This window comes from Chenopodium album, chromosome 18, assembly GCF_948465745.1.
Source record: "Chenopodium album chromosome 18, dcCheAlbu1.1, whole genome shotgun sequence".
NCBI classification, from domain to species: domain Eukaryota; kingdom Viridiplantae; phylum Streptophyta; class Magnoliopsida; order Caryophyllales; family Amaranthaceae; genus Chenopodium; species Chenopodium album.
The window spans coordinates 12,215,234-12,231,947 of record NC_137851.1 but is presented as its reverse complement, the minus strand read 5'-3'; the positions used below and the strand labels follow the sequence as shown (position 1 = coordinate 12,231,947).

At 30.3% G+C, this 16,714-nt stretch overlaps 2 protein-coding genes across 5 annotated transcripts; one reads left to right on the top strand and one right to left on the bottom strand.

Moving 5' to 3' along the window:
• The first annotated feature begins 2,839 nt into the window (after positions 1 to 2,839).
• LOC145593110 (basic leucine zipper 9-like) lies at positions 2,840 to 8,484 on the top strand. 4 transcript variants are annotated; one of them, XM_081649621.1, is made up of 6 exons: positions 2,840 to 3,214; positions 6,567 to 6,690; positions 6,856 to 7,000; positions 7,290 to 7,365; positions 7,713 to 7,838; positions 7,954 to 8,484. In XM_081649621.1, the coding sequence occupies exons 1-6, from the start codon at positions 2,933 to 2,935 to the stop codon at positions 8,242 to 8,244; spliced, it is 1,044 nt and encodes a 347-aa protein (XP_081505747.1). In that variant the 5' UTR covers positions 2,840 to 2,932; the 3' UTR covers positions 8,245 to 8,484. The 4 variants fall into 4 exon arrangements, with proteins under 4 accessions (XP_081505747.1, XP_081505746.1, XP_081505745.1 ...); XM_081649620.1 differs by having other exon boundaries at positions 6,564 to 6,690; XM_081649619.1 differs by lacking the exon at positions 2,840 to 3,214 and adding an exon at positions 6,368 to 6,403.
• A 2,121-nt stretch (positions 8,485 to 10,605) lies between these two features.
• On the bottom strand, positions 10,606 to 11,376 carry LOC145593109 (calmodulin-like protein 2). Its single transcript, XM_081649618.1, has one exon. The coding sequence runs from the start codon at positions 11,277 to 11,279 to the stop codon at positions 10,731 to 10,733; it is 549 nt and encodes a 182-aa protein (XP_081505744.1). The 5' UTR covers positions 11,280 to 11,376; the 3' UTR covers positions 10,606 to 10,730.
• Positions 11,377 to 16,714: the final 5,338 nt, after the last annotated feature.

The window sequence follows — 16,714 nt, the reverse complement described above, 5'->3', positions numbered from 1 at the left end:
CAATTCCAAACATGTTAATTGACAATAATTCATCAATTTTACATGTATATGTATCTTTAAGGTGAACTTTATTCTATTGTTTTTTTAGCAATCAATTGTATGACCTTTTCCCAATTATTGATAATGTACAATAATCAAACATAATTTTGAACTCATAAGAAAAATAAAAACATAACTATAAACCACATGCTATATTATATATCTCCCACACATATATTAACGGAGCCACTAGTAATAGGGCTTATTTGACATCGTTTTTTGTTTTTTGTTTTTTTGTTGTCAGCTTTCAAGAAAAATGAACCTTGTTTTTTTAATAAGAAAAGGTGTTTCTACTTTTCTATTATCAGTTTTAAAAAATATTATAATTTTTAATTCATTTTACGGAGTCTGACATATATAATATATTATATTATGAAAAACAAAAAACCAAAAAATAGAAAACCAAAAATTACAGCGATACAAAACGAACCTTTTTTAAAAAAAAAAAAAAAAAAAAAAAAAAAAAAAAAAAAAAAAAAAAAAAAACTAGTTATGTAATTTAGACACACTTAATGGTTTTTTTGTTAAAATTATTACTCAATATATATATATATTGGTCATACTACGCTGATCTAATCGTGTTGAAGATTTATGTAATGCCCATTATACAAGTGCACAATTAGATTATAATTGATTTTAATTTGCCCCTTTATAATTTGAATGGGGTCGACATCACTTTGAGGTTGAGGTCGCTAAAAATCCCCATCAAAAAAACACTAAGCTACTTGAATAATTGTTTCAAGTTTTATAATTATCTTAGTGTGTCAATTGGTAAATGAATATTATTTATGTCATTTTTTGGCTTAAATTTTGTAATTTGTTTTATATTCAATCACCATTATAGAAGGAAAAGGAAAAATAACGTAAGGAAAGTTTGTTAGCCAATCATGTACCATTTCTAATAATGTAATATTGTAATGCACTAATGTTTAATAGTTTATTCCTAAATGCGTGAGCATTAAGAAATGTTTATTCTATGTGATGACCTAATTAAGCATCTACAAACTAATTAAGCAATTCATTTGTTTCTATGGATTAAACTAAAACTTCATTTACATTTGTTTGTAAAGTTTGTCATTCTTGTTCTCTTAAACATAACACATAATTAAGTTTCTAAGAGAATTGTTTTAGTAGCTAGGTATGTAGCTCACCCATATGAAACCATGTTCTGTTCGCCTTAATTATTGTGGCCGGTGATTCACCGATTCTTTTGAAACAGATGATCGAAGAAGCTAAGCATATCTATATAAGTATACATAAAGGGTGGAAAAATTGTTGTTATTCTTTTGTAAAGAACATTCTTTATATTTACTTCCGAACTAATCAATTAACAATAGTTTTTTTTTTTTAGAGAGCCACAAGAGTGGGGGTGAGAATCGATCCCAGGATCTCTCCTGGAACCGAGAGGGGAGCTCTAACAACTAATCAACGATAGTTAATAGCACGCTATAATAAGGTGTGAGATTTGTAAAAATTTTGGATGCAATGTTATTTGGTTGAATGATCGATGGGTGAGGTTAACCCTAATAGGCAATTGGCGACCTATAGAAGACGACCTAATATTTACACGTACTTCATTCATTTAGAATTGAAACACTTACAACACAATCCTTTGACATCATGTTTATATATGGAGATAAGAAGATTAGATCGAGATCGAAGTTAAACTCGGATCTATCATTTTTATCTATAATAGAATATTAATAAAGGACTAAAAAATTAAAAGGTAGTGTTAGAATTAGAGCTGACAAAAACTGACATAACATAACACTAATTGGACATACAATTATTATCAAGAGTTTACAACACATTTATGGCATGGCATGACCATCATATTTAATTAAATGTAGGTTGGATTAGTGTTAAGATTCTAAACACAAAATTAGCACGGTATGACTCAACTGCTTAAGAAATAAAAACCACTCCCTCCGTTTCTTTAATAGAAGCCTATTTCTTATATTTATTACTCACATAATAAAGAGAAATAGGTTTTTTTTTTTCGACAGGAAATAGGGTTCTAAGTTAGGAATGGAAAAAGTAATAATTTATGGAATTAATGATAAAGATGTTGAACGGAGCTTACGTTTTTTCATATACAGAATAATATGATAGCACGACACGCGTCGAATATGGAATAACCCAATTAGTGTTAAATGCTTTCGACACATGTATAATTACATGGGTCATTATTATGACACGACGACATATTAATTAAGTACGTTGAGTGTGTGTTGAGGTTTCACAAATCGTTTAAAATCAAATACGAACATAAACACGACACGACACAACACAACACGATTAATTGTAACCTCTAATTAGAAAACAACATCTTGAATATGTTAGTTTAATTTGCTCCCATATAATAACTATATTATTTCCTTTTTTTTTCCATATATCTTAATTTTATAAGATTTTATATCAAAATGTAGAGAGTTCAACACACATAATGAGGAACTCCAATAACATAAAGTAATAAAACTACGAGGTGTTGCCTTTTCAAATCTTAAATTGATTGATAATTTGTACCGGACTCGTATTAGGCAATCTCTACTTTGTATGTAGTCCTAAAACAAAGATTAAAAGAGGCTGCTCCATGCCAGGATCATGTGAGCCCCACAAACTTCATTCTAAACTCCTTTTTTTTTTTTCCAAACTTACGTGTTAACTTTGTTTTCTACTACTAATACTATATGCCTTTTATTTTATTTTATTTTTCCTTTTTATTTTTTAATTCCGAACTCACAAGGGTGTTGCGAGTTTGGGCCTATATCAATACTTCTACCACCTTACCTCTTTCCCCTTTTCCCTCTCTCTCTACTCACACCCCCTTACAAAAAAAATTTCTCTCTCCTCCCTCTAACTCATTCTTCTTCCTTAAGTTAATAATAACATCATGAACCACAAAAATCAAACCCTATTCGCGGGTAATAATAATCCCATGAAGCGCAGCCCATCTGAGGCTGCGCTTCATGCCTTATTCAACAATGATCCAACAAACATCAATATCGATCATCATCACCATAACAACCATCCCATGTTCTATGATCATCATCATCATGCCGCGGCTGAATTTGTTGATCCAACGGCCGCAGTTGTTCCTCCTCCTCCTCCTCCTCATCATCATCATAATCTTGGTGATGATTTTGGATTTAAGACTAATAACATTAACCATCAGGTTTATTTTCTCTCTCTCTAAAATCCCTTACTATATTTTTTTTTTTTTTAATCTTATGTTGGTTTTATCTAACGTTTATTTGTTGGAAAAATATGAGATATTTATATTGTAATAAAAAGGGTGTAGGGAATATGTGGTAGGTTGGCGGAGTACTCAATCATTTGCTACTCTCTACTACTACTTCTAGTCCCGAGTGCTGTGTACTGTACTTTCTGCTGCACTTCTAACTTGCACGTGCGTTTCACGTGTTTCTTTATTTTAATTGTCTTTTGTTGCCTTTGTGTTGTGTTCCACCTATATTAATATCATTTTAATTACCGGCTTTTTTTTCCTTTTCTTTTTTCTTTTTTACATGATTATTTTATTGTAATTTTGAGTAAAATATGAAGGAAATTACAACGGTAAAATTGTAAAGTTTTTTTTTTTTTTTTTTTTTTTTTTTTTTTTTTTTGTAAATTATAAGGTACTTAATCAATTATTGAACGTTAAATCTTGGACAGTCTTGTATCATACAAGTATCATATTATGATAATATTTCGCATGTAGCATGTCATCTGTTTCATTTTGTTATTAAATTTTAGATTCATTGATAAAAAAAATTAACTATAAACTTATTATTTTATGAATTTCATGAAATTAACCTGTCTATATATCCTATAATTTGTGATTAATATTCTAATTGAAGTTTGTCAAGAAAGTTTAATAAAGAAGACCAAACAAATCTACTTAAATTTTGTTTCCTTCAAAAAAAAAAAAAAAAAAAAAAAAAAAAAAAAACTAGAAAAAAATAATTACTTCATATTTATTTTGCCCATGATATAGCTATATGATTTAGTACAACCGAAACAATTTGAGCAACCTACAACTAACAATTATTTGCAGAAATCACTTTAATGAACGTATAAATCTTGGAAACTTGTATATAATAACTCAACAATCTTCTCAGTATATATTCAAGTTTAAACTAGAAAACCTTGATCATTAACCTAACTTATTTAACATTAACATTTATGTATTTAGAGTATTAATCTGCTCTTTATTTGCATCCAGAAAAATCAAATAAATAAATAAATATGTAGTAAATAAATTGGGGTCTTAAAAAAAAAAAAAAAAAAAAAAAAAAAAAAAAAAAAAAAAAAACCTAAATAATGATCACTTGCTCAAAAAATAAAGTAGGTTACATTGTACCAAAACATATTTATTGAGCTTGACTTTAAAAAAGTTGATGTAGATTGGTTTGTGAGCAATAAATATAGTAGCGGACCATGAAAGTGATGAAACACAACTGATATTTTATAAGGGTAATACTATATGTACTTTCTTTAATTTTTAAGTATTATGTTGGGAATTTATCGACAATTTACGAGTAAATTAGTGCAATGAATGTTTATTTATTGTCTTTTCTTTCTACTTTAAGGGTTGTATATATCTTTTTCCATTTTATAAGTCTAATTAAGAAGGTAAATCATGGATTAGTTGTTGGTTTTTTTGGCTAATGCTATCCCCAAATCAAGTGCTTAAATCAAAGTTGTCCAAAGTTAATGACTAGGAAGATAATATAGCATGATCCATGATAGATACATAAAGAAATTATTTTGACCTCGTATTTTTTTTTTATTATTAATATGTACTTCAATCGTAGTTTTGTTTTTAGTGTCTCATGGAGGGGAGTGTCAAAAGCAATTTGAATTTCGACACATAAGGGGTTTTAATTTGTTTAATTAATCATCATGAATACAATATATATATTGTCTCATCGTACTTGTATAATTAATTTGTGTATCCATTTTTTCAGAGTGAATAATGTTCTGATTTTTTCATAAATTGCTGAGATTTGCACGTCTTACAGATTATAAAAGTATTTCATGTTCCTATATGATATCCTTTCATTATTGGTCTCATAATCATATATGTATCCCTCACTATTCATATTTTTGCGTCTCCATCAATTCCATCACTCCGGTTAAGAATTTTTTTAGTAGATTTTTTTGGTATTAAGAAAGGTATCCCTCGATCTGTATCTAATTACAAAGTTTTAATTAAACTTATTAGATTTAGAAAAAATTATTACTATTTGATAGGATATTTTTTTTTTAAAAGATTGATAGAGTGATATGTATAAAAAAAATTTATCGGATATAAGTTTTTTTTTTTCTCAACTCGAAATTAATAAAGAACAATCTTTATTTCTTCCTACCTTTTAAAAGTCTTTATTTTCCGGCAAAGAAGCAAATATACTGGAACTTTCAAAGTAAGCTTCGAGCTCATATTAGTCATAGACTCATAGCCGAGAATTTCATAAAGAATGGGGAAATCAAATTAAAACTACTCCCTTCGTCCTTTTAATAACACTAATAAATCCTTAATTGAGTGAGTCTTCTAAGTTGTTCTTAAAAAATGGAAAATGACTTCACATAATTTGTTCTTTATTTATTCAACTTTTGGATGTAAATTATTGTAAGCTTAGCTATGAAGAAATTGACAAATAATTAAAAATAAAAAATAAGGGAGATTCTTTAGGTGAAAATGACGTAAAGACTAAAGAGCACTTTAAAGTAGGGTTTCTAAAAAGATACTCCTAGATTACTAATTATGATGAGTTGTGATTCGGATTCCAAACTATTTTAATCGGGCCCCACCCGAAAAAATAAAGGTTCATGCTAATAATTTACGTAGAGAATACTTCCAACTTCTATTTAAAGAGACTTTCTAATGGATTATTATAAGTATGTAATTAGTGGTAAGAGCTTTTTGGTTCTTTTCTCTCTTTCTTTCCTCTTTCCTTCTCTTAAAAAAAAATAATAATTGGAATTTCATATTCTAGGAGATTTTTTTTTGTTCCACCAGGTATAATTCTATTTCAAATTGAATTTAATTTTAAAGATCGAACTATTATCAAATACATATATCGTATTATGTTCATTTGAAATTAGTTGATAGATTGTACGGATTTTTCATATAATTTATAATATTGTATTACTGTATAGATGTACCTTTACTTTGTCATAGGTTTGTTGTTTAATCTCTTCGATCATCACTTATATTATATTATATAAATACCGATATTTTAGAAATGAGTCAAGTTTTTCAAACATCTTGAAGTAGTACATAATGCATAGCATAAATGCAAGGGTATTATGCATAGCTGATTCGTTACAATATTTTGACATGAACAAGTCCGTGTTATTGGTAATATATCGTTACATTATTTTTTTCATGGACATGTTACAATATAGTGCATCTTTTCTTATGCCTATTATGCATATATCGTTACATTTTTATTTATTTTTTTACAAAAACTTGTTTACATTATTTTGACATGTACTTGTATTAATATGAACAAATGAAGCAGGACATTATCAATAGCTTTGCAACTGGAGGAGGATTTGATCAACAAACAATTTCATGGTATCAGAATTTCACCCCGCAACAACCCTGTCTCTCTGCGACGATTGATTCGCAATCATCGATCTGTGGTATGACCATATATATGAAAATAAACTGAAGATTTTATGCAGCGTAGTATAATATATAACATGTTACAATATTGTTGCATGTGATGGTGTTACAATTATGTGTACTTAATATAATGTAAAATGGATGAACATTACTAATTAATATTCCATTCAATGTGCGTGCAGCTGGAAGTCCAACCTCAATTCTTATTAAGCCGAAAACAGGAGATAATCAAGGAAGTGGTTCCTCAGAAGATGATGAAGAAGAGACAGAGGCCGGTCAATGTGAACAGAGCGGCGATGATGGTGTTGATGTAAAACGCCAACGAAGGTATATTAAGTATTCTTTTGCATTAGTACATATGTTTGTTAAGAACAATTGATAAGAGTATAAAACATATTCCTTGGCCTATTTGTACTGGATCGGAATTTCAATGTATGGTCTCTAGGGTCATGAGGTATGAATGCTGTGAAATATGTACAGCAACCAACCTTAGTACATAATTTGATTATATGCTAGTAGAATGACCACATAAAATGTACAATAACATAATACATTAGATGTTTTCAGGATGAAAAAAAATAGCAGATTAGCTAATAATGTGTGTAATATATTTCAGGATGGTTTCGAATAGGGAGTCTGCTCGTCGTTCCAGAAGAAGAAAGCAAGCACATCAACAGGAGTTGGAAGTTCAGGTGACATATGCATTATCATTCTAGTAAAATTTTACTGAGTATTACAGAGTTTGTCAGTTGAAATCTGTCATTAGGAGCTAGCTTAGTTGAAACCATCCAATTGAACTTACTGATGTCGGTCCAAGTTTTTTAGTTAATTAACTGAGTTAATTCTGTTTTGGCATTAATTATCTTTATATCATCATATATATTAATGTTAATCAATCTTTAGTTCGGCTTGATAGACTGACCTTGTGACTGTCTGTACTGTAATTATCACTGATCTTTGTATAAAAATCTTGCTATTATTGCCGTGTTTTTAATGTAAATGTGAGTTCTGAATTTAACAAATGTTCTGTTCTATACAGGTTGAACAACTTGGTGTAGAGAACACTACGCTCTTCAAGCAGCTGAATGAGGCAGCACAGCAGCTCAGAGAAGCTACCACAAACAACCGCGTGCTCAAGTCAGATGTCGAAGCTCTGAGAGCCAAGGTAAAGAAACATATATTATTAAGGTCCTTATTATCTTGAAGTACTAACTAATTATATTAAGATGTACAAATAATTTCTGCAAAGTATTATGAATGACATATGATCGAAAATTCAGGTGAAATTAGCAGAGGACAGGGTTACTCGAGGCACTCTGAATCAGCTTCTTCAGAGTACTAATTTGGGATCAAATTCACCTCAAATGTCAGGCAGCACCCAAAGCATATCATGTGTCACGAATGTCACCCCAACAATCATGGTTCAAGGACAAGACTCGTCATTCGATGGGGCATTTTCGTGGCAGAATTCCAATGATCATGTGTTGCATGGAAGTGCTAGTAGTGGCCTAATGAGTGACAGTACAGTTAGCTGTGGCGGTACTAGCTGTGTGACAGGAATTTGGCGCTGAGAGACCGGGTTTCGAGTGTATTATGTAAGTACTCCTAGATGGTTTTTGTGTTCTAGGAAGGTGATAGAAAGAGGGAAGTATCAAGGGTTGAATAATAATAATAATAATAAGTCTTGTAAGTTGCTAAAGCTAGAGTTGTATGTGTTTGTTACTGCTGCTGCTGTTGTTGTAAGTTACCTATTTTATGTAATTTTCTGTACGAGAGTCAATATATTAATGGTTCACTTGGCTGGTTTAATACATCTGAATTAGTTAAAATAAAATGGGAAAAAAATCAGGGGATCAAAACTTCTAGGCCAAATTATAATCACCTAAAAATGTGTGAGTATACACTATATAGTAATCTGCATTTGAAAAATCTGAGAATTGATACTTTCATTATTCATGATAAGTTGGATACTTATAACTTGTCAGTTGTATGATACATTTATACTACATTACTACATAATAGTATGATCATTGAAGATGTATGAAAGCCAACAGGCATATGTGTCAAGAATTTGCACAATTCAAGCAAGTGATAAATGTATGTTTCATCCGGCCCCAATGGCTTGAACCCCCTATGTTAAGTTATGTGACAAAATGCTTGTACCTGAGACACATTTTCTATAGCTCTTGAAAAGAGTGGAAGAATTGACAAGATTTATGAACACACAAATCATGATATGCGTGCATATTTGTAGTTTTGACCTCTCATAGATCCAGTCTAAGTTTGCATGCTAAACTCATTATGAGTGAAAAGATGGAGAACTGGATGGATAAGGAAATCCTCACCCCAAAGAGTCTCTAATGGTATTTTTTTTCCCCATAATTTAAATCATAAGGTCAAACCCTTATCCCGAGGTCAAACCTTGCTTGATATAGATTATAGTAATTAAACCTCGAGAGTATATGTTGATAATTCTTGGCCTATTATTTGAAACGGCCTAAACATTTAATAGTTCAGTTCCAATCAGTTCAATTCAGTTCAATTCCTAATTTCCTTTTCTCATAAACAATTCATTTCAGCTCTATTTGAGTTCCGTTTAGTTCATTTGTTTTCAGTAAATCGAAACAGAGACCCTTAGTGTTTCGGGTTAATCATGATCAATCCTCACAATAAATATATAGGTTAGTTCATTTTAATGGACAACTCTTTTCTATCTTGATCTATGCATATTACGAAAGGTAGGTGTTTAATTGGTTCGTTGTCAAATACAAGTAATAATTTGATATTGCCAACTCAATATTAGCGAGTAATTAAGAAACTATAACACGTTGTGGTCTTAAATTCCAGTTTATAAAATAATTAGTAGTAAGGAAGTAGCGGAACAACATATTACGATATTCCGAAACATGAATAATACATCTGTTGTGCACGAGGAGGACGAAGAAGAGGACGAGGCTGAAACATGTCACGAAGTCATGAGTTCTACAGCTAAAATGGGATGCCTTCTGGTTGTTAATTTATCATTTGTCAGTACTCATTGCTACAAAGAGTACAAACTACAATGGATCTTTTTTTTTTTTTTTTCGTATTACTTTCTTTTAGATGCATCACTTTTGAATTCATGGACTCTTAAGGCAGTTTTTTTTAAGTACAAACAGATATAATATGAGATAGAGAGAATTTATTAACTAAAATAAAAAGTGATGCATTTAAATTGAACCATATCTATACTTCGTATTATTGTAAAATGCTTATTACCGAGTAACATTCATCACTCGTTGGATCATCAAACAATGACCGACTCACTTGTGCTGTTAAGATTCTTTCCTCAAATTGGAGAATTGGGGTTTGAATCTCAGATCATCAAGTAAAGGTGCTGGGTAAGAATTGTTTCTAAGTGATTTTTTATTCTTTAAGATTTGGCCTGAGTCATTTTGAGAAATTATGGTAAGGGTTATCTCAAATAATTTCCTTTATGTGGCTAAGGTATCATGATAGCATAACACAAGTGAATTTGGTGTGCTTAGAATATTAAGGGTTTGTCAAAACCGAATAAAATGAAAGTTTTGAGAACTTTGTACGTAGTAAAACAAAAGTAAATGAAAAACGTTACTCGTAAGAACTTTATGAAATAATAGTACATGTTAATAACAATATTAATATGTATAAATTCATACATTACTTTTCCTAAATTAATTAAGTCTAAATAGGTTGAAGAAGAAGGACAAAAGCTAAGTTTTAGTTCATTGCACATCATCCGGCCCCTCCCTTCGATTATGAAAGTTAGGGTCGTTGAGTATTGAATTCCAAATCTTACAATTAAAAATTGTAAACTCAACCAATAAACAAACTAATTTTAAATTTGACTAGAATTCATGAGAATTTTTTTTGAAGGAATATATTTCTTCATGTATACCCATTTTCCAAGTATGTTGTAAATTAACCAAAAAATATATAAAATAAAAGTATGTCAAATAATAAATTGGCTAATTTTGATGTATATCTTACATAAATTAAGATGAAATAATGTTCCATTATAAAATTTTTAAAATGAAAATCATCCCATCATCAATTCAAATTCATGGAAATCAACTTTTCCATCAAGATTAAGATCAACCACCTTAATCATCTTCTCAATTTCATTCATATCCCATCCATTATCCAACCCTAAACATGCTAAAACCCTCTTAATCTCTTTTGCATCAATAAAACCATCTTTATCCTCATCAAACACCAAGAAAGCTTGTCTAAGGAGTTGTTGCTTTTCTCTCTTCTCTTCCTCCTCTAGCTCCATGAGGAGCACTTCATTCGCCTCGAGTTGTTCTTCTAGTACATCAAAACTCGATTCTTCTTCTTCCTTGACTAACCCTAGTTGCTTTACCACATTACAAGCCTTCTCTTTGGCTATTCTTCCATCTTTGTCCATGCCAAACACGGTTATTAACGCTTTTGCCCTTGTGTCGTTGGCTTGTGCTACGTTCTTCTTGCATGGGGTTGCAAGGGTAGGATTGGAAATCGAATTTCGAGCATTCGAGTGAGGAACTACTCCTAGGGATGGTACTACGTTGCTTACAAGCATTTGGTATACCTTACGAATTCCTAACATATTGAAAATAATAGAAAGAAAAGAATAAAATTTGTAACAAAAATAAAAAAAGAACAAGAATTAAAGAAAGTTTTAGGTTAGAAGAGTAGTAGATTTTGTCTTGGTTTTTAGTTTTGGATGTTCACTACATTTATATAGTGGGAAATTTGGTAACACGTACACCATTGGTGTGTTTCCTAACAATTTCTTCCCACTATATGCCCAATTATTGAGGAAAGGTACAATTAATATTATTAATTATCATTATCTTAATTTTGATTATGTTTACCAAAATATTCTAGGAGCATTAATTTGCCTTGTCGAATGGGATATGAACTGGATTTTAATTAGTGTATATAAAATATGGTGTATTATTGTGTGACTGCAAGAAAAATGGCATATACATCTAGCTTGATACTATAATTAATTAACAAATTAAAGAATGTGAAGATGGGTCATGTGATAGTAGAATAATGGATAAATCTTCACTTATGTAATGGAATATTGGTAATTTAGAGATTACATTAATCAACTCTCTTATTGAAAAGATGATTAACCAATTAATAATCAAGGGCATTTGTAAATTGGTGGTATATCATAAGATAACAGAAATGTTGGTATAATAGTTAATGTGACTTGTAATCGAGTAACTCCTTGCATTGAAATGGTATGAAAAATTGTACATTAGTTAATTAGTTGATTGTTTGATTCATCTCATCAATTAGTACTCTTTCTAGGAGTTTAATGTGTAAATATCGTACGTATAATAAAACTTAATTGTAATGTACCAATTGAAATATAATTTTTTTTTCATGAAAAAAGTGAATCAATTACGGGGTTATTAATACTACTCCATATGTACTTCCATAGTACATAGCTTAGGCATACAACTTATTACTCTTCCTTCCTACCTTACCCCACACTTTTGTACTTGTGCACTTTAGTGCCTATTCTAAAACTTAGGTAACTAAGGTCACTTCTTTTGTATTGCCTATCTTGGACTAAATCTATTGTTTTATACTCCTTAACTAAATTTGGATCATACAATACAACCTAACTCGAAATGAACATGGTTTAATTCGTATAGAATACTATATCAAGGAGAACTAATTAACAAAAAAGAAAATGATGTACCAACTGAAAATGATTCAAATTGATCCAATGCCTAAACAAATCAGATCAACTACTCATCACCAAATATGATTCACACTAATTGATCAAAACCAAACCAATCTGGATCAAATACCCCATTCGCCACCTTTAGCCTTCCGACAAGACCAATACATTGAGCAAAACATGTTAAACTATACCCCTAATCCATGAGACTCGAACCAACACGCGACATTGAATATATTGAAAAGATCATTTGTTAACTCTCATCCCATTTTGTTTGGGTTGTTTGTATGAAAGTCATAAATCATCTTCATTCAATATTGTCATTGAAATTGAAACAAAAATTATCCCTAGTCCGACAATAACGTTGAATTGATGCACACAAATTAAAGGCAAATATACGTTGAACAGAAACATATAAATCTACATTGTATGATTTCTTGTCAGCTACGTATTTAATTAATTTCACATAGAAAGTGGAGATCCGACTACATGTTGCCTTTACTAAATAAGTGCAAAAACAACTAAGCAAAGTCAGAAAATCCACAAAATAAATAAATACTTTTAATTTTCTGATAGACCTTCATTTTCAGTGTCAGTGTGTTTAGTGACAACCCATTTTATATTCCATGCACCTCGAGGTCCAACCTATTACCTTCCATGAAGGAGGTATTAAAACGACTATGTTATTCATCCTTATTATTGCATATAAGCATTTTTATGTATTTTAATTTTATATTGATATTCCGTATTAGGCCCTGTTTACTTCACCTAATTTTTACTGAACTGAAATTATTTTACTGGACTTAAATTATTTTAACTGATTCTATACTATATTTCTTTTTTAACATTACAAATATTTACTGAAATGAACTTCTTTTTACTGAATTAATTTTAATTTTACTGAATATTATTTTTATAAGGTGAAGGAACAGGGCCTATAAATTTAAAAAATATGTATATGAAACACAGTGTGTATCGAGTATTGTTATAAATTAATGTTTAATAATTCTTTTATATATTTAATCAAATTGGCTAAAATACTAGTCGAAAACGTTTTGTAAGTCCTTAGGGATATATATCCATAGAGAGCTTGATTTTTCATTTCATAAATTAAAATCTATTTTTAAATCTGCTTAATGCTTATATATAGCGTTTAGACTACATGTAGCAAATCCGTATCTTTTAATATATAAAGATCATGAATAGTGGTTTGGTTTAATTTACTAGAATAAATGATATTAAAAATAAAGATCTAAAAAACCATGGCACCATCTCTTGGCATGTACTAATAATAAAAAGGCCACCATACCAAATGCGCAAGATACAAGCTAGCTGCCAAGACGCGTTTTCTACCTAAACAGCTAAACTTGTTTCCTCTACCTTTTTCCTTTTTGTACGTTACATCTCATTAATCATTGAATTATTATAATTAATATTTTACTAATTATAATTTATTGTCGGATTAATGAATTATGAGATGCCTAATGTAATGTTCATATTGTCCTTTAGAGATGGATGTCCAAAAATTTAAAGAGTGGACTTGGAACTTGTCATTCCTAATTTCCTACTCCGCATATAAGTAGAGGTGGCCTTCTTAATTATACTTCCTCCGTTTTTTATTTATTGCACCATTTGTCTTTTAAGAAAGTTTCACAAATATTACACCATTTCTATTTTAGCAAATAAAATATCTATGTTCACACTACAAATACCCAATATACCCTTACTTTTGCCACTTGATTCTTTAGTTTATGCTTACATTACATGGATAACTTTGTAATTTTACCCCTCTCTCTCTTCCCTTTTCCCACTACCAAAAAAAAGTGTGTCAAGCTATATGGTGCAATAATAAAAGAACGGAGGAAGTTTAAATTTTAGAAAAAAAAAAAGTTATGAGCGTGGAAAATTATATTGACAATGATTGTCACTCATTCTACCCTTTCACTAAACATTATTTTAGAAATAGTTCCTCATCCTCATCTATTAACCTATACTAAAAGCAAATTATGACACTTGTCATTACCTTGTAAAAAAATTTCTCGCCTTTTTCACTTTTTTTTTTTTTTTTTTTTTTGTGCAAAATCTTTAAGTAAACTATTTATACCTTATGATATTTTCTTTCCAATTTGACTATGTTACTCCATATATACCCAAATAAAATATTTCTGAATATCTTGCATATACTTTATATATTGTAATATTATTGTCAAAGATATTTAACAACAGGACATTGCACGAGATTTTAACCATTGTATTTAAAAGAGTTTTCTTTTCTTTCTTAAAAAAAGGTTATAGGAGGTTTTGATGTAAAATGGTTTAAATTTTGAGGTGGAATAATCCAAAAATTACAATTAGATATCACCTATATTATTACACTTTATGGCTCTCTAAACTCAATAAAATATGAAATAGTCTCTATTTATTAAGTTGGATTCAAATTTGGGTTAAGTTTATTTAAGTCTCCATGAGCAAAATTCAAAAGTCTTTGAATATGAACTTGCTAATGGCTACACGAAACAATAGAATAATTAATTACAAAGTATGCGGTAAACTTTATACCAAGTAGATCAAATTTTTAATCATAAAGTAGTCTAATTAGATGTTGATTGAATCAACATTTGCAAACATTGTCCAAAAAAAATAAAATAAAAAAAAATAAAAAAAGAGAAAAAGACAGATATAAGGGTCTGTTCACTTCAGCTTAATTTCAGTTCAGGTTAGCTACTAATTTCTTTCTCTCATAAAATACTCATTTCAGCTCTATTTAGTTTAGTTCAGTTCAGTCTTGCTTTAGTTCAGTTCAGTTCAGCTCCAATCAGTTCAGTTCAGTTCAGCTCAACTCAGTTAATGTGAACAGGCCCTAAATTACTAATTAGTTCTACTCCATATATTTATAATGTATTTTTTGTTATTGTTATTACTGGTATGTTGCATTGGTAAGAAGTCTTGTCTTCAAGGATCGAAACCCTTGAGGGTCAACCCGATCAAAGGGGTTAACCGGCAAAGGGTCAACTTGATCAAAGTTACAAACTAGGCTCAGCTCACTCATTAGATGTATGCGGGAAAGGTAAGCACTTTCCACCTCTAAAGTGTCTCTGGTGAGAGATAATTAAACCCAAAAAATCAAAGTTGGAACCAGTAATCATTGTGTTCTATATTTACAGGAAAGGTATACAGAAATTAGGAAATTCTTCTCTCAAAACTATCTCTGTATTTTATACAGTAAAAAGTCTAACGACCAAAGATATCTAGCTAATCTTAATATAGTGTTTGTATATATGTTAGTTAAGACGAACACTACAAGGGGGGTGAATTGTATGTGAGTTCTTATTGACTACTTTTGCGGAATATAAAACGGAATATAAAAGGAACTTGCAATGCACACAGAATTTTACGAGGAAACCTTCCAGGGCCCAATTGGAAGTAAAACCTCGACCCTCTAAGGGATTTCAAACAAAGAACCAATCCACTATATAATAGGGCAAACACACGAGTTACAACCTATTATACTTAGACCTTTACTCACAAGTTTCAGACAGAACTTGCTACACAGTAAAACCCTATTCTACCCAACCTAAGTCCCTGACTTAGATTCACTTGTACTCCCTAAGTACACTCACACTCAGCTTCAACCTTGAAGCTTACAAATCTCTATGCAAAGATATACTTCACTCACCCAAGAATCCAACCAATACAAATAAATGATCTCTAGTATATGAAAGGAAAGCTACACATGAAATCCGAAACTAATATGACAAAGTGTGAACTTGACAAACTTATACAATTAAGCACTCTTCGAATTCTTCACGCATAAACTCACAAAGAAATGTGAATTCTACTATTTATACAAGATTAACTCGTATAGAAAGTAGGGTTTTCAAAAGATAACTTAGTTAAATTTCTAAATCACAAAACACGTTTTTGAGTAAATCTTTTGTAAAGAAAATCTTTATAGAAAACTTGTCAAAGATAAATTATGAAAAGAGTAATATCTTTTGATAAATCCGGATTTTAAGAAATAAAATCTTTTTAGTAAATCTTTTCATAAAACTTATCTTTTTCAAACCTTCCTAATTTAAACTTGCCAAACTTTTTGTCACGTTTCTAATAGATCTCATATGTAAACTTACCAATCATATTTACAACAATTCTAAAGAACAAAAACTTAACAAAACTAAATTGCCTCGTCAATTATTGCACTTTCAGGATACTTGGGCTTCATGCAGTTCAGGACTAAGTTCTTGCTGTCACTTGTTCTCCAACTCTTAGCTGGAACCTCGCAGGCCAAGTTCTTGTGAAACTTGTTGTCTTCAACGCAAGCCAAGTTGAGCTTCTCAAGT